Source organism: Danio rerio, chromosome 15 (assembly GCF_049306965.1).
Source record: "Danio rerio strain Tuebingen ecotype United States chromosome 15, GRCz12tu, whole genome shotgun sequence".
In the NCBI taxonomy this organism is placed as follows: Eukaryota; Metazoa; Chordata; class Actinopteri; order Cypriniformes; family Danionidae; genus Danio; species Danio rerio.
In genome coordinates this window covers 42829338-42848051 of record NC_133190.1, presented here as the reverse complement: position 1 = coordinate 42848051, position 18714 = coordinate 42829338, and the positions used below count along the sequence as shown (strand labels likewise).

Below are 18714 nucleotides of genomic sequence, written 5' to 3'. Positions count from 1 at the left end.
AAAAACAAATGAATACCTCAATTAAATAAGATTTTTAGCATTAATACATGATGATTCCTGGTGACACTTTGCTAAAAATATCCTTAAGAGAGAAGAAAACACAGGAAGGATGTGCCACAAAAATAGTAAAATGAACAGATGGCAGGAAGCAGCATTGCAAGAGGTAATTTCATGCAACATGCATTTGACCAAAAGAGTCTAGATTGTGTCTGACAACAACAGTGATATAATGTGCCTCTTTTGCTGGATTTTATTTAGATTTGATGCATTTAAAAAAAGCTTTAGACCAGAGTGCTTCTGAGAGCACATTGAATTATTTTTTTATTGATTGTAATTGACACTAAACAACATTGACACTTGCATTGTTGCAAAAATTATATTCAACAATATAACAATCATAATTATAATATTTATACTACATTTTTAAATTTAGATTGATTATAAGTATAATAGTTATTATATTCTAGAATATATTTCAAAATTATTTTGAGTACTTATTTATAACTTGTTTTACACAAACCTCCCTCATGTGCCTCTAAATACAACATAATATGACAGAATTTATTATTGTGTTAGACTTTAAACATCTAACAATATTAAAACGTTATTTTGAATAATTATTTATTATATAAACATCCCTCATGTGCCTCCAAACACATTGTAATAAGATGCAATTAGTTGTTGTGTGTGCCATCTGCCACTCTTCGGCACAGCTCATTTGGAAAAATAAGAAATGATAAAGCAATTTTAGATATTTTTATATTTATATATTCTACTTGTTTTACAGTAAATGAGGATTTTTATTTCCAACACACATGGGATGGAAACTGTGGCTTATTCGCAAATATTTAATGTAATATTTTATTTTAAAACAGTGTTGCATTTGCAAAAGTTTTATGAAATACTTTAATTTTGCAAAACCATGCTGAAAACATTGACAAACAGTCAGGAGCTAAAAACACAAACAGACGATCAGAATCCATCCTTATGAATGATAGAAACATTGATGGTCAATAATAATACATCTAGATGAGTGCTAAAACACTGAAAATTCATCACGATGAATGCTATAATACTGATGGTAAGTCAGAATCTTTTCTGATGAACATAAAGGGCCCTATCATACACCCGGGCGCAGTGTGGCGCAAGGCGTGGCGCAATAGTCTTTTGGTAGTTTCAGCTTGGCGCAAGAGTCGTTTTGAGGCGTTGCGCTATGCTGTTTAAAGAGCAAATGCATTAGCGCTCATTTGTGCGCCCATAGGCGTTCTGGTCTAAAAAGGAAGGCGTTCTGAGGCGGACCGCTGGTGCGTTGCTATTTTGAGAAACTATAATAGATTTTTCATTAGACGAAAACTAACTCGGTCTAAACTCCGGCTCAGAGTTGCGCCTCGCTTACACACTGCTTAATACGCACAAGAGAGCAATAGGCAAATATCTTTACATATGAAAAAAATTAAATATTAAGGATATATATATAGGATATAATAAGAATAGATATAGGATATAAATATAAAGGATTAAAATATTACAAAACATATTATTTTCTAGCCTACATAAATATGAGAAATCACTGCTTTTATGTCTTCTTCATCTCGAGAGGCTTTTTCAGTTCATTCATAACAATTTGCTTTTGTATAATGTTATTATTATTAGCAGTATTATTTATGATATCCATATTTATATTTGTTTTATTAAAAACAAGCTCAGATTTGCCCACCTGTCAGGTTTTAGACCATATGAGTCATGGCAGGTGTATTTGGAAATAACTCAGTATTTTGACCCCACTTGGTCATTATTGTTCATTTATTCGTTTGCTGGAAATTAGAACTGAATTTAGAAATAGTTTTGAAACAAATATTTGCGCTTAATAAACTAAATTATTTATTTATAGACTAATTGATGTCTGTGCATAAAGGTTTCCCTATCCAAGAGCGAAAGTGAAAGTAGTTCCATTATCTCTAACAGTTCAGTTATGTGTAGTGTGCGTTGATGGCTTTTTGATTTCTTACCGTCATCTGTACACTCCAGAATGTGCAGCACATCTGCCATTTCTACAGAAAGCTCATCGGGTTCCTGAGAGGAGTAAGACTGGATACACTGAACCTGTGGAGAATCTGAAAGACCAACAGAAATATAACTCATAATGCACACAGATAAAAAAAACATATAATATTTCTGCTCTTTAAAGATTAACACATTAAAATAAATCTGATTGTGTTTATTAGGACATTATTTTGTTTCATAATATAGTAACATAAATACATATGATCTATAATATGATATTGTAATTTGTATATTATTATCTACACATAAATGCATGAAATATTATTATATTCTTAATATATTTGTTACTATATTTGGTTTTGAATGAAATAAACCTTAAATTATATTAAAAATTCAATAAATAAATTAAATTATTTCTAAATAATTTGATAATTTTAGACAAATAGAAAATATTATTTTAATAAAATTGCAAGTAAAATAAAACAATAAAGTATGCACAATTATGATACTGTTCATTAGTACATTATTTGAAAATGTTTTAAATAAATCAAATAAATATATAATATTAGAAGGTGTACTAAATAAATAAAACAACTAAACAAAAAAATTCACTCTATTTTTAATGAACTTTTATTATTAATTGTGTAATATCAGTTACAAAAATAAAACAAATAATATTATTATAACAAATTATAATATTATATTTATTTTGTTCTTTAATATATTAAATTATTTATTATTATTATTTTTTATTTTTTTGCCAAAACCAGACACCAAAATGCCAGTTTACATTCATCAGCTTAAAGATTTTTTTCTCAAAACCAACATGCATTCAAGTTTAAAGTTTTTTTTTTAAACTCAAACACAAGACAAAGCATCATGTAATATACACTGTTTGAATATGCGTGTTACCTGGTTCATGAGTGCTAGTTGAGAGGAATCTCGTACGGCGGTTTGGAGTCAAAGCACAAATCCAGCGCAGTTTATCGCTTCTGCAAACATTCAGAGCAGCATTAATGGAGCAAGCAAACACATGCTGTAATCAGTGTGATAAAGACACAGGACTGCATTCTCACACGCTCTCAGTCTTGAGCATGTAGCTGACTTCTCTGTCCTCTTGATTCTCCAGCAGCTTCAGCACAAACACACAGGCCAGCATCTGACCCTGATCCTCCAGATCCTCAGTCCTCAGCATGGAGCGACTGCACGAATCCAGAACCTGGAATTTGTCTCCACTGAAACATACATAAAATACAGACAATTAAACAATTAATTAAAGCAATTATATAACAAGCAATTAAACAATTAGTTCAGCATAACATATTTGAAATGACATGCAATTTATAAAGCATTGGTAATTAAAAATATGTGCTCCTGTTAACTATTTTATTGTAATTTTAAGAATGTTTCTGACTTCTAAACTAATGTAATATCAGTATATCAGTTTTGAATATTTTATTTTATTTATTATTAATTTAACTTTATTATTTGATAAATTAAAGAAATTATTTGAATTATTTTCAAATTCCAAAATAACTGGGTCTAAATTACTTTGATGCAAAAAAAAAAAGAAAAATTATAAACACATACACACAGTGCTCAGCATAATTGTGTAAACTCCATTTTGAAAATAAAAAAAATGTTTTATTAATTTCTCAGTGAATATAGGCAGTGTATTTTGTTGCATTTAAACAAAACAGATTTATTAAACAGATATATTTACTAAAATAATATTTTAGTCGGCAAACATATTTAGACAGTTAAAAAGAGAATACAATTAAAGTCAAACACAATATTGAAAAATAAATAAATAAATAAATATATATACAACCTACAAAATTTCAACTAAATTTAAAAAAAAAATTCTCTTAATTTTTCTTCTTTTTAAAATGTGTATTTAATATTTTTTATATAACATATACATTTGGGTGTGCTAGTTTTTTGACCGTTATCATAAGTTATTTTGTTAGATTAGCTCTATAGCTTCCTATAAAAATATTAATTTAAAAGAGAGATTTGTGAGGGGTGTACTCATATATGCTGAGCACTGTATACACACACATGCATATATACAGTTGAAACCAGAAGGTTACAGAAACATAACCATTTTTTAAAATATGTCTGATGGTAATTCATACTAAAGGTTTACTATTTTTGGTCCGTTAGGATTAACTAAATGATTTACATTTGCTAAATGCCAGAATAATGAGAGATTTTTTTGAGAATTGTCTATTAATTTCTAGACTGTGAAATGTTTACATACATTTTCTTGTTATTTTTTTTAGCTTTGCTTTTAAACTGTATAACTTTTGTCAGGTATTTTTGGGTAACCTTTCACAAGCTTCTCACAATAGTTTGAAGGAATTTTGGCCCATTCGTCCTGACAGATTTGGTGTAACTGAGTCAGATTTGTAGTCTGTCTTGCTCGCACAAGCTTTGTCAGCTCTGCCCACAAATGTTCTATAGGATTGAGATCAGGGCTTTGTGATGGCCACTCCAAAACATTTACTCTGTTGTCCTTAAAGCACATTTTAATAAACTTGGCAGTATGCTAAGGCTTATAGTCTGTTTGGAAGACCCATTTGTGGCCAAGTTTTAATTTCCCTGCTGATGTCTTGAGATGTTGCTTTAGTATTTCTATGCTGTGAAGTAAATCAGTCCCTCCTGCAGCAAAACAGCCCCACAATGTGATGCTGCCGCCCCCATACTTCACAGTTGGGATGGTGTTCCTAGGCTTGTAATTCCTCCCCTTTGTCCTCCAAATGTAACACTGGTCATGATGGTCAAACATTTCAATCTTATTTCCATCAGACTACAGGACATGTCTCCAAGTCTTTTCCCCAGTGTAATATAACAAAAGTGTAATCTAGCTTTTTTGTTGATTCTGGCTTGTTGATTTTAAATGGTTATGTGGCCTTTTATACAGTGTATGTAAACTTCTGGTTTCAACTGTATATATTTAATTGCATCCAAAATAAGTTTGTTGTGACAAAAGATGTTTGTGTTTTGACAAACAATGTATTGTGTTACATTTATAAGAGCACATAATCATAAATATAGTTTTATAATCAAATTAAATTAGAATTATAACCCATGATTGACCAAAAACAGAACACATTTAAGAAAATTGCTTCATTAATTCTCACTACAAAATATAAACAACATAAAAAATATTACTCTAAAAAGTACTAAATCCTAAAAACACACCCGCATGCATGCACATTTTATAAAATTATTTGGCACTTGAAGGTACTAGATCTAAAGAAAATCAGCACACTGCCACTTTAGCTCTTAAAAGTCCTTTAATAGCACAATGTTTCGACCAACGTGGTCTTCATCAGGTAAAACAACACAAATTGGAGTACTACAGCTCTACACATCACACCTGCAATCAATCACCCAAATTTTTTCTGATCGAGCACCTGCCTTTGAGATTTTTAGATGTGCGCACATTTCTGTTTTGTTTACTTGAAGGTACTCCCATTTATACTGATTAGAACTTTAGAACATTAGAAGAAGAAAACCTGTTAAAAATCAGCAGCGTGTGTATAATAAAAAGCCTGGAAAAAATAGCAAAATGATGACCACTTACTAAAAACATGCTTTTTATTTATTTATTTATTTGTTCATTCATTCATTAATTTATTCATTTATTTATCTGTTTATTTATTTATTTATCTGTTTATTTTTAAGGCATCTCATCTGGGGCAAAATGATAGTTAAGTTTATCAAACATACAATTTTCTGCACTTTTATTAATGGTCATCACTAATAAATTGTGCACTGCTTGTTGTATTGTAAAAATTGTGTAATATAGGTCTATTATTCATCATTTCAGTTTTTATTTAGTGCAAAATTTCAGGATCTGCACACTTTGAGTAATCGCATTGTATATTTTGTTTCACATTCTTCAGGAAATATAACCAAAAACGTTTCGCTCTCTCTATTTTTATTTAGTAAAATATTAATAATTTGTTGTCCTATACAAAATCGATTTATTATTGGCATTGCTCATGATGACATCATTATAATGTGTTGACAAGCAGTGCAGCTGATGATGTCACAGACCTGGAGTTGCGTTTGGTGATGAGCAGCAGGTTGTTGAAAAGGAACAGGTAAATGGGATGGTAAAGCTTGCGGCTGCGCATGGTTCGAGTGCTCTTGGGTCCAGACATCTGCTGCACCTCACCCTTCTTCAGGAGCCAGCGAGAGTGAGAAATCACCGGCACTGACTGATAATAACACGAGAGGAGAAATACATATATTATATATTTATAAAAAATACAATTTATATGATATAATCAATTCATTAATTGAATTCATCGTTATTTCTATAGTGCTTTTACAATGCAGATTGTGGCCAAGCGGATAAATATATATGAAGAAAGGGAGTAAAATTGTGATATTGTGGAACTATCCAGCAAAATATATAAATATATATTTGTAGTACCTTTGACTTGAATTCAAGTGTCTTCTCAATGCTGATCAGCTCCTCAGTGCGACTCATCTTCCTTGCTCCTTCATTGCACTGCTTCACAATCTGAAACAACAAACATACAAACACCCACAGTGCATTAATATATTGAAGGGGATTTCCCATTGACTTTTCATTTGAGCTAATTCTAAGTACTCTAACCTACACTGTCACACTGACCTAGTAACTTGGTATTTTTAGATACAAAATTAGACCATTATTTAGCCCACTTTTAAAACTGATTGCCTTGTATGAAAGCCTCCAGTTCGTCTGGTTTTACCATTGCTTCAGAAATGTTATCAACACCATTAAAAAAACATACTCCCACACATGAGAACACGTTTAACTAAATAACACTTTTAATTTTCACTCAGACTAGGAGTTCAGGTATTAGGTGTGTGTTCATCAGAAATTCCACAAATCTCGTGGAATGCGCAAACTGCAATGACCTCTGGGATTATATCAAATAAATTCCTTTTCACAACAAGAATGGTAACTATTATGTTATAAATGTAAAATAATAGCAGAGTACACACCACAACAATGATAGTATTGGTATCACTTTCAAAACTAATTTTCAACTTTTTGACATCCAATCAGAGCCCACCTTGATGAACACTAAATTCACTGATGACCAACCAGAATCCATCCTGACAAATGCTAAAAACACTTATGGCCAATCAGAATTTGTCCTGACAAAGCTAAACAATGATAGCCAATCAGAATCAATCCAGAAAAATGCTATAAAAAATGATGGCCAATCAGAATCCATCAGGACAAATGCTATAAACACTTATAGCCAATCAGAAGCTGTCCTGACAAAGCTAAACAATGATAGCCAATCAGAATCAATCCAGAAAAATGCTATAAACAATGATGGCCAATCAGAATCCATCAGAACAAATGCTATAAACACTTATAGCCAATCAGAAGCTGTCCTGACAAAGCTAAACAATGAAAGCCAATCAGAATCAATTCAGACAAATGCTATAAACAATGATGAGCAATCAGAATCCATCATGACAAATGCTGTAAACTAGTGGTTCTCAAACTGTGGTATGTGTACCACTAGTGGTGCGCAGGCTTCCTTCTAGTGGTACGCGGAAGAATGAAATATGTCATGTACGTGCTACACACATTTAAAAATGTATCAAAAATTATGTATATGCCACGTATTTTTTTTTAACTGTGCAGAGGTGTAGCTGCTTTACTGGGCCCACTGCGCAATTGTATTTCAATACAGCTCATTTTGGTGGTACTTGGAGAGACAATTTTTTTCTGAGGTGGTACTTGATGAAAAAAGTTTTAGAACCATTTCTGTAAACAATGATGGCCAATCAGAATCCGTCCTGACAAATGCTATAAACACTAATAACTTTGCTGGTAAATTATTTGCTAAAAACACAAACAACCAATCAGAATTAATCATGATGAAAACATTTAAGGACTATCAGAATCCAACCTAATAAACTACAAAAGTATCGACGGCCTATCAGAATCCACCCTGGTTAATCCTGTATAAACACTGACAGCCAATCAGAACTTTCCTGTTGAATTTTGAAACCACTGGCAGCAAACCCCGAAAAAAAAAATACTGACAAAAATCAGGAGCTAATAACACAAACAGCCAATCAGAATCCATCTTGATGCATGATGCATTATACATCCTGATGAACACTAAAAGTAAAGTAAAGAACTTTTATTGTCATTGTAGTTGTACAACGAAATTTGTTTGGTAACTCACAGAGACCAGCAGCAACATAAAAAGAGAGAAAAACAAACAATAGACATAATACTAAAATATAAGAGGCAAGATAAAGTATACTAAATGTAATAAGTCGCATAAAAACCAACAATAGACATAATACTAAAAATATAAGATGTAAGATAAAAATATACTAAATACAGCTAATTCAAATCCATCATAATGAATGCTATAATACTGATGACCAATGAGAATCTTTTCTAATAAATGCTAAAATATTAAATACCAATCACACTAAAACACTGACTGAATCCATCTAGATGAACACTAAAAGTATTGACCAGCACTCATGCTTAAATACTGATGGCAAATCAGGTGCCAATAATACCGACACCCAATCAGAATGAATCCTGATGAACACAAAAACGTTAATAGATGATAAAATCTTTGACAGCCAATCAGAATCCATCCTGATAAATGCTATAAACACTGATGGCCAATCAGAATTTTCCTGATGAACGGTAAAAACACTGACCGCCAACCATGCTAAAAACACTGACAGTCAGGAGCTAAAAACACAAACAGCCAATCTGAATTCATCCTGATGCATGAGAGAAACATTGATGGTTGATCACTATACATCCTGATGAAGGCTAAAAACAATGACAGCAAATTAAAATTCATCATGATGAATGCTATAATACTAATGGCCAGTCAGAGTCTTTTCTGATGGACATAAAATCTATTGACTACCAATCATACTAAATACACAGACAGCCAATCAGAATCCATCCTGACGAACACTAAAAACATTGATGACCAATCAGAATCTACCCTGATACACACTGAAGGCCAATCAGAATCTTTCCTGATTAACATAAAAAATACTGCCCAGCAACCATGTTTGAACATTGACAGCAAATCAGGTGCTAATAATACTATCAGCCAATCAGAATTAATCCTGATGCACACTTAACACATTAATAGATGATGATAAAAGCATTGACAGCCAATTAGAATTTTTCTTATTAACGTTAAAAACAACCTGATCAATTCTATACACACAGATAGCTAATCAATCGTCAATCATGCTAAATGCTAAATCATGCACTAAAAAACACTGGCAGCCAATCAGAATGAATCATGATGAATGCTTAAAAGATTAATGACCAATCAGATTCCATCCTGGTGAATGTTAAAAACACCAACAGCCGATTAAAAGCCACCCTGATTAACTCTATATTCACAGATTGCTAATTAATCATTAATCATGCTAAACCGTGTGAGTCAAGTGCTAAAAACACTGACAGCTAACCAGAATTGATCATGATGAATGCTAAAAAAACATTGATGACCAATCAGATTCCATCCTGATTAACGCTAAAAACACTGACAGCCAGTTAAAAGCCATCCTGATGAACTCTATATCCACAGATTGCTAATCAATCATCAGTCATGCTAAATGCTAAATCATGCTAAGTGAAGCACTTAAAACACTGAGCCAACCAGAATGAATCCTGCTGATGAGCAATCCTGCTAATGAATGCTAAGAACATTGACTGATATCTGAATCTCGATGAATTTAAATAAATACAATGGTATACACTATTAGTGTGGATGCTAATATTTTCTAAAGATTGACCTCTATACCTATAAAGATCCATATCAAAAAACTTCAGATACATATTTCTACATAATGTAAACATATGAGTAGCCAAAAAGTAGAAAAGGGCAGCTTCTGAAACAGAACCGCCCAAGTGACAGCATTTGTACATTTATTTCTAAGCGTGTACCATTCTTGTGTGAACAACAGGCCTTAAAATCTATTCAAGAGTCTGTATGACGCATCCATGACATCCGAATCATACGCATGATTAGTAAAAACATTATACTTGACACGATCTGTCAAAAATTTGTAGTAAAAATGAATCTTTGTTCTATTTGGAAAACAAACAAATGCATTCAAACCAAAACGGCAGGAGTCTTAGCAGTTAAAGGTGATCTGATCCCTTTATTTATCTTAATTTTATGACATTGTTTTATCTCTGCTGGTAAATGATGTACTTTTGCACATAGTGGTCAATTAACACACTGAAACATTTCCTGTAAACAACCTCAACAAAATTCCACATGGGTCCATTTAGGCATTATGACTGTTGCCATAACATGTAAGCTGAGAACTTAAACAGGAGTTCAGTCGTAATTATATGAATTCCAATATGCCATGAATGCAGCAATAATCGCATTATGATGTTTAAAAAAGCTATTAAGAACAAACGCAGCATTCACAGCTGTTTTAGTCATTCTGAGGGTGTTTCTGCTGCTGTAAGAGGTGTGGTAAAGTAACCTTGGTACTGCAGACAACACGGTACGACGTTCCTGGCAGGTGAAAGTCCAAAAACATTGACACACACTAACGACATGGCTTTTCACCACACCCTGAAATCAAAACACACACAAACACAAACTTACCTTTTCCAGCTCTTGGTGCGCTAATATTGCCGTCCTTTCTTTTTCCGAATTTTCCTCCACCCTCTTGAGAATATTCTGAAACACAAAGAAGCAGATCTGAGGTTTACAATACTGAATTATATATATATATATATATATATATATATATATATATATATATATATATATATATATATATATATATATATATATATATATATATATATATATATGCAGAGCTTTCATTTATGGCTTAAACATATATAAACTTAAAGCATTTACTATTTGTGGAGTTTAAAACTGGTTTAATATTAATTTGAGGACCCCTTTGCCTAAAATTTAAAGGCACTTATGTATTTCAAGTATAAATATGTAAACTAAAATTCTGTATAACGTAAAGACATTATAATTCTTATTTCACAGGCATGCAAAATGGTATTGTTTTTAAAACTATTTATTTAATTAGTTGCTCACTATAGCCAAAAATAATTCTCACAATTATTTATATTTCATAAAAAAGCAATGAAATATTTACATTAACTGAACAAGATAGCTTTTCTAAATAAGGCACTGGTCTATGAAAAGTTAAATCTGGATGTTTGCAACATTGGTAGTTTCTGTAGTTTTTGAAGCATGCAGTGTGTGCCAACGGTTTTGGAGGCTTTCTCTTTAATCAGAGTCATGACGCCGCTGTGCTTACAGGTCATATCGGCGGCACTGTTGGTACACACCCCAATACACCAAGACAGACCAGTCCATTGAATTGTCCATCATGAACTGATCCATCATATTAAATATGTCCTGACCTGTGGTTCTGCCTTCAAGCGGTTTACAGAAGAGAAGTTCCTCAATAAATTTGTACGTACGTAAACCATTAACTGTGCTTGATTCGATATATCAGTACTTTTATCCAACTGCAGTATAAAGTAATTATTGGCTCGCAGCTGTGGTAAAAGTTGTGACGAAATATCATCAGCCATCTCACTTATGCGTCTGCTTACTGTGTTGTCTGACAAAAGCACACAATCTACCTTTCGTGCCGCTTCCTCTTCAAATAACTCTTTGACGATGTCTTTGGTAGCTGGTAATAGCAATGCTTCGCCAACTGTGTGCGGCTTTTTAGCACGCTCGATGTGAAGTGATGCCAAATATGACGCTTTTAAACACCTCTCAGGGACTGATGCTTGATACCTAAAAAGACTAGCCTGTTGGGCCAAACACAACTCCTGACGTTTGAAATAGTCAGTCGATTTTGTTGCCTCATTGGGATGTTTCTGCTGTAGATGGCGCTTGTGCTTGCATGGTTTCATGCATTCGTGGAGAGAATCTCATGACAAAGAACACACTGGGGTTTGTCGACTCCCTGCTTAACAAGCAGGTAAAACCAAACACAATGTAAGATTTGTCATATTTTCTGGTTTTTGCCTTAGCATTCACCAAGTCAGATTTGCATGAACTGCTTGCGGGAGCAGGATTTTAAAAAAATCTTTCCATCATACTGCACTTACAGCCGCTAATTGCAGTATTCAACTCTGTGCAAAACGTTAAAAAGCACAAAAGGTTTTGGGATAAACACATTACAATCAAGCACCCACTTATATAAATTATAAAACTGTATATAGATTTGGTCATTAATAATTTTAGGACTGGAAAAAAAATATCTCGTAAATCACTTTTTGTTTCTGCCAAGTTTTATGCAGACGCCCAAGCTATCTCTTGCGGCCCACCTGGGGTCCGCAGACCCCAGTTTGAAAACCCCTGAATTAGAGAACCTTACTGGCATTACTTTTGAGTATTATCATAATGATATTTCCTGCAATTTAACATTTACATAGGGAAAGCTTCTTTTTACTAGCTATTTTTAAAATTAATTTACTTATTTATTCATCAAACTAAAATAAATTGGTAATAGATTTATTATAAATCTAATTAAATTACCTCAGGCTTTAAAATTAAATAACTATGTCAAGATGAAAATGTTTAGATTTTAAGATATAATGATTAACTGAAATCCTCTGCAAATATTTAAATATTAGTATTCATTGCCATTTCTCTTGCACGCATTCCCTCCATTAGTATTTATTTACAACTCTCTGCTCTAAGGATCTACCTTTGGATTGGTTTAGCCAATAGCAGAGCAACACCTACTGAGAAGGCGGGCATAAAGATACTACTGTCCAATCTGATTGAGCAAATTGGGATAAACAACCTGTGCATGAAACACACAAATGCTTGGCACATAAAATAAATGTATTGCACCTCTCTGCAATACAGATATTGCATAAATTATCGTGATAACAGTCATTTTTAAATATGTTGTGCAGCAGAATATATTAACAGCGGCAGACATTTGATTGGCTTACTACATGCATAAAGTTTTTTGAGATATCTGATTGGCTGGCGCTTACCTGAACAAGCAGTTTGAGCCGTGTGATTCGCTGGAAGGGGAGGATGAGGAAGGATGTAAATGAAAGGCCCTTCACTTTGGGCTGATTCTCTAAGATGGCCATATTTTCACGAAAAGCACAATTTTCTTGCCTGAAAGACATGTACAGAGACAATTTCATATTTAAATGATAATAAATAGACAACATTTAGAGTTTATATGACTGTAAAGCAACTTAAAGACACAAAAAATACCTTAAAATATAAAAATACTTGCAAAACACAACCCAGTTTTACAGTTTTTTAGCTTAAAATATGATTTAAAAGGGTGTGATAAAGTTATACAAGTCACAAAAGTTAGTTAAGACTCACTGAAAAAAAATTATTTAAAAGATGCAGTCACTCCCAAATCAAACATCACTTTAATTGAAACCCATTGAAAAGAACTGAATCAAAAGAACCAGTCACTCCCAAAACCAAACATGACTGTACAGAACATACAGCTGTAAATCTGTCAAGTAAATCTTATGTTTGTGCTCCTCAAATCACACAGATTGCTGTGAAGAGGTTTGCTTTTACGAACGGCTATACTATGCTTCTGTTTAATTGCTGTCAGATGAAGTTCCATATTGGTGTAACATTTTAAGGCATCATAATCATAAATAATAAATTGATATACAAGTGAAGTCAGAATTATTAGCCCCCTTTAGAATTTTTTTATTTTTTAAAAATTTCCCGAATGATGTTTAACAGAGCAAGGAAATTCTCACAGTATGTCTGATAGTATTTTTTTCTTCTGGAGAAAGTCTTATTTGTTTTATTTCGGCAAGAATAAAAGCAGTTTTAATTTTTTTAGAAAAACACTTTAAGGTCAAAATTATTAGCCCCTTTAAGCAATATATTTTTTGATAGTCTACAGAACAAACCATTGATATACAATAACTTGCCTAATTACCCTAACCTGCCTATGACCTAATTAACCTAGTTAAGATTTTAAATGTCACTTTAAGCTGAACAGAAGTGTCTTGATAAAATACCTAGTCAAATATTATTTACTGTCATCATGACAAAGATAAAATAAATCAGTTATTAGAAAAGAGTTATTAAAAATATTATGTTTAGAAATGTGTTGAAAATATCTTCTCTCCGTAATAATAATAATTGAGGGGGGCTAATAATTCTGACTTTAACTTTACATGAGAATATACTTAAACTTTGTGCTCCTCAAATCACACAGATTGATGTAAAGAGGTTTGCTTTTACAAGTGGCATGCTATGCTTCTGTTTAATCGCTGTCAGATGAAGCTGCATACTGCTGTTTTATTTTAAGGCATCGAAATCAAAAAGCAATAAATTCACACCTCTGATGAGAGTAAACTTAAACCGCATTCAAAGTTTTGATTAACCAATGCAGGAAAGAGCTTATAACAATAGCCAGGGGAAAACTCTCAGCAGAGATCTGAGGTTCGTATGCAAACTGTGTCAATTACTGTTGCCAGAAATTATTTGCATAAATATGTTTCAATTTTAATGTCAGGCTCAATGCCCTGTGGCAAAATACTTGCATATGATCTACCACAAAGTATCAAACTGCATTCTGAGAACAGGTTAAAGAGAGGTCCTTTTGCATATTAATTGAATTTCAGATAGAAACCTAGGGGCGGTATGGTGGCTCAGTGGTTAGCACTGTCACCTCACAGCAAAAGGGTCACTGGATTGAGTCCCACCACAGGCTAGATGGCATTTCGGTGTGGATTTAGCATATTCTCCCCATATTCGTGTGGGTTGCTTCCGGTGCTCTAGTTTCCCCCACAGTCCAAAGACATGCGGCATAGGTGAATTAAATTATCTAAATTGGCTGTAGCGTATATGAGTGTGTATGGAGGTATCCCAGTACTGGGTTGCAGGTGGAAGGGCATCTGCTACAGAAAACATATGCTGAAATAGTTGGTGGTTCATTCTGCAGTGGCGACCCTTGATAAAAAAGGAACTAAGCTGAAGGAAAATGAATGAATAGAAACTCAATGGCAGCCCAATGCAACAATTAGCAAGTAAAGAGATTTTTATTAAAATTTCAATGTGTTACTGTTGTTCCCTCATTACATTATTAATAGCAGATCCTTATTTGTCATTTGGTAGTGTATATAGCTCATATATATTCAGATTTTGCAATATAGCGCACATAAAAATTGCGATTCTTTTAGTTAAGGATATCAGTAGCATGATTTCAAACATATCCTAATTTTTTGACCAATGCAAGCACTTTAGACAGTTGTCCAGCAGGTGGCCTATGAATAAAGCTACACTATAAGTATAGCACAATAGAAATAGACTTAAAATAGCAGCATTATATACATAAAAACAGGATTAATTGTTATGAATGTAAATTATACATCGCCTTTAGGACAACACAATGACTTTGAACTTGAATTAAACGTAACTAGGTCATAATGCAGGAACATAGTTTATGAGGTTAGACTTTGGCTACATGGAGCTATGTTGTTTAAAACAACAAGGCATTTTGATTTCTGATGCACAACCTACAGCGCTCAAAATGCTTTTGAAAATTAATTTATTTCTCAGTGTACATAGCCAATGTATGTTTTATTAAACCATTATATTCATTACAGTATGAGTTTGTTCACCTAACATTGTTAGGAATAGAAAGATAATATATTTAATTAAAACCAGTTATTGTCATTAAAAAATATTATCTATAATTACTATAAAACTATATAAAAATAACTATAAAGCCTTTATCTAAAATGTTTCTCTTGACTTTTCCTGTTTATTAAAAATGTATTAATATTTTCCTCAACACATTATTCTGGGTGTACTAATTTTTAGATTGTGATCTTAAAACTTCTGTTGGATAAGTTCCAGTTTTGGCTTTGGTACTGACTAATGCTAGTATATCATCGTTAATCATCCAGTTGAAAATATAATTTTTAAATGAATACAAAATATAATTGTAAAAAAGAAATATGTGAGCGGTGTACTCATTTACCTTGAGCACTACAGCTGTGGTTATGAACATGACACACACTTGCACACAGAGAGCCTGGATTTAACCCTAATCTTAGCAGGAATGGAAAGCACAAAAACTCCCCAGGCCCATGTGCAGAAAGCCCCAAGAGCTTTACTGGGCTTACAGAAATACAAACACACACAAATGAAAGCAGCAAGACAACTCTTATACAACACATCAGACGGCAGCGAGACTGAAGCCTGAGGCGAGAGTCCAGGTGAACAGCTGATCTGTGGAGACTCTGAACACACACAGTCTGCTCCATTTTACGCAACAATCACACACAACTGTCCTGAAATCTATAACACTCACAGCAATAAAAACTCAGAGCTCATTTAGGTAAACATGTACTTGTTATGATTGACCGTTTATTAATTATTTTCTTTCACACGTGTCTTACGAGAACAAAGCTAAATGCAGTTTGTCTTATATGCTTGTATTTGTTTTTAATGTGAAACTTGTTGTGCTGTTGTTTTGATCAGGACTCAATGGGAGAAGAGAGGTTGTATCTCAGTAGGACTGTTAAAATAAAGGAAAAATAAATAAATAAAGGACGAGGCAGTGGCGCAGTAGGTAGTGTTGTCGCCTCACAGCAAGAAGGTCTCTGGGTCGCTGGTTCAAACCTCGGCTTAGTTGGCGTTTCTGTGTGGAGTTTGCATGTTCTCCCTGCGTGCACGGGGGTCTGCGTGTGTGTGTGTGTCTGTGTTGGTGTGTGGATGTTTCCCAGAGATGGGTTGTGGCTTTAAGGGCATCAGTTGCGTAAAAAATATGCTGGATAAGTTGGCGGTTCATTCCGCTGTGGCGACCCCGGATTAATAAAGGGACTAAGCCGACAAGAAAATGAATGAATAATTCAATAAATAAATAAATGTATTATTATTGCCAGTTTCTTTTTCTTTTTCTATAAAGTTGCTTTGACAGTAATTGCATGGTATAAAAATAAAAATGACACTAGACAAGCCTGACAAAGCGATCATGTACTGTAACTTCTGAAGTCTTAAGGTGCAGGTTGCAAGAAACACTTATGACATTAATAGTTCATATTTTGAGTTCAAACTAAGTATGACATAAAAGAAAATACTATTCCAGTCTTTCTACTTTCGAATCTCATTAAACTTATCTCCCTTGGCCAAGAAACTATGGTAATTTTTAGTAAACACTATGGTGTTTTTAAAACACACTATAGTAAATTGTATTATGCTGTAGATTCCATTTACAACACTTGGTTATTGAATGCTGCAGCAATACTATAGTATTAACCACAGTGAACTGACAAACTGTAATAAATACTGTATATTTTTAATACAGTAAATATCTGTATTGTAGTACAGTATAATAAACTCTATAGTTGTAGAGTACAGTATTTGCTTCAATTACTAAAATTCTCGTGTTACCAAAACAGACTCATTCAGGTACTTTACTATACTATGGCTTGAAACAAAGTTACTACAGTATATTTTTACTGTAATTTATTGTGTATTTATATAGTGTATGGCCATATACCCAAAGCGCTTCACAAACATGAGGGGGGTTTCTCCACACCACCACCAGTGTGCAGCATCAACATTGGATGATGCGAAGGGAGCCACAGGATAATGGCGTCAGTGCGCTCACCACACACTAGCTAAAGGTGGAGTGGAGAGACAGTGATAGAGCCAATTCGGTGGATGAGGATGATTGGGAGGTCATGATGGAGGGAATTTGGCCAAAACACCAGGGTTACACCACAACTCATTACGAGAAGTGCCATGGGATTTTTAGTCAGGACCTCAGTTTAACGTCTCATCCAAAAAATGGCCCCTTCACTATACTGGGGCATTAGGACTCACGCAGACCACAGGTTGAGCACCCCCTGCTGGCCTCACTAACACCACTTCCAACAGCAACCTAATTTTAGCATCAGTGAGTGACCAGTCTGCAGGGTGATATGGCTCTGGGATGCTTGTCATTTTTATGTATTTTCAAATGAAACTACAAGCAGTGTATTAGTGAAAAGGGTTTCCTAGATTATCTAGACAATCTAAATTCCTTAGATTGTATTTCAGTGTAATATTTGTATGCTTTTCAATAATATTTCAGAATGCATGAATACTTTTGCACACACCACTTTAAGGAAATCAGTAAGGCATTTTTTAAATAACACTAAAGGGAGTAAATGGTGACAGATTTTCCTTCCTCTGGTGATTTTAAAAATAAAAGTGTGATGGAATTTCACCAAGAGAAGTGAGTGTGGGAAGAATTTGAGACACTGGTGTGTGGCTGTTTCTGTTTTTTTGTGTGTATGAATTTTTGTGTGTGTATGTGTGTGTGTGTGTGTGTGTGCGCGCGTGTGTGTGCGTGCGTGTGCCACACCTACCTGTCAAGTCAAGTTACCGTGTCTCATTTAATTACAAGAGACATCACTCACAACGTCACATGTTTCGGTTACGCCACAAATGAGGAAATTCTCTTATGCGAAGCTTATTACGCATGAAGACAAAGAAAACATTTAAGACTATAAACAATGATCACTGGACCAGTTTAGTTGGTGGGTGCTTAAAAGCCATATATAGCTGGCAGAACGGCATTTTCTTTCTGTTGAAGCTGGTTGACCAAGAAAGTAGAGCCAACTAATTGATCATAGTAAAATACGGTAATTGTATTGTTACATTTTTAGAAATGTTAGAT

The 18714-nt window shown here is 33.6% G+C and overlaps 1 protein-coding gene across 3 annotated transcripts in view; it reads right to left on the bottom strand.

Moving 5' to 3' along the window:
- The window catches only part of ngef (neuronal guanine nucleotide exchange factor), a 55365-nt gene that overhangs the window by 1478 nt on the left and 35173 nt on the right, over positions 1 to 18714 (bottom strand). For all 3 annotated transcript variants that reach the window (XM_692454.8, XM_073923983.1, XM_005157788.6), the window contains 7 exons: positions 13043 to 13172; positions 10656 to 10730; positions 6455 to 6544; positions 6073 to 6236; positions 3081 to 3239; positions 2917 to 2996; positions 2010 to 2114 (listed from right to left, as the gene is read on the bottom strand). In XM_692454.8, the coding sequence (XP_697546.3) occupies positions 2010 to 2114; positions 2917 to 2996; positions 3081 to 3239; positions 6073 to 6236; positions 6455 to 6544; positions 10656 to 10730; positions 13043 to 13172 (803 nt within the window). The remainder of the gene's footprint in view (positions 1 to 2009; positions 2115 to 2916; positions 2997 to 3080; positions 3240 to 6072; positions 6237 to 6454; positions 6545 to 10655; positions 10731 to 13042; positions 13173 to 18714) is intronic.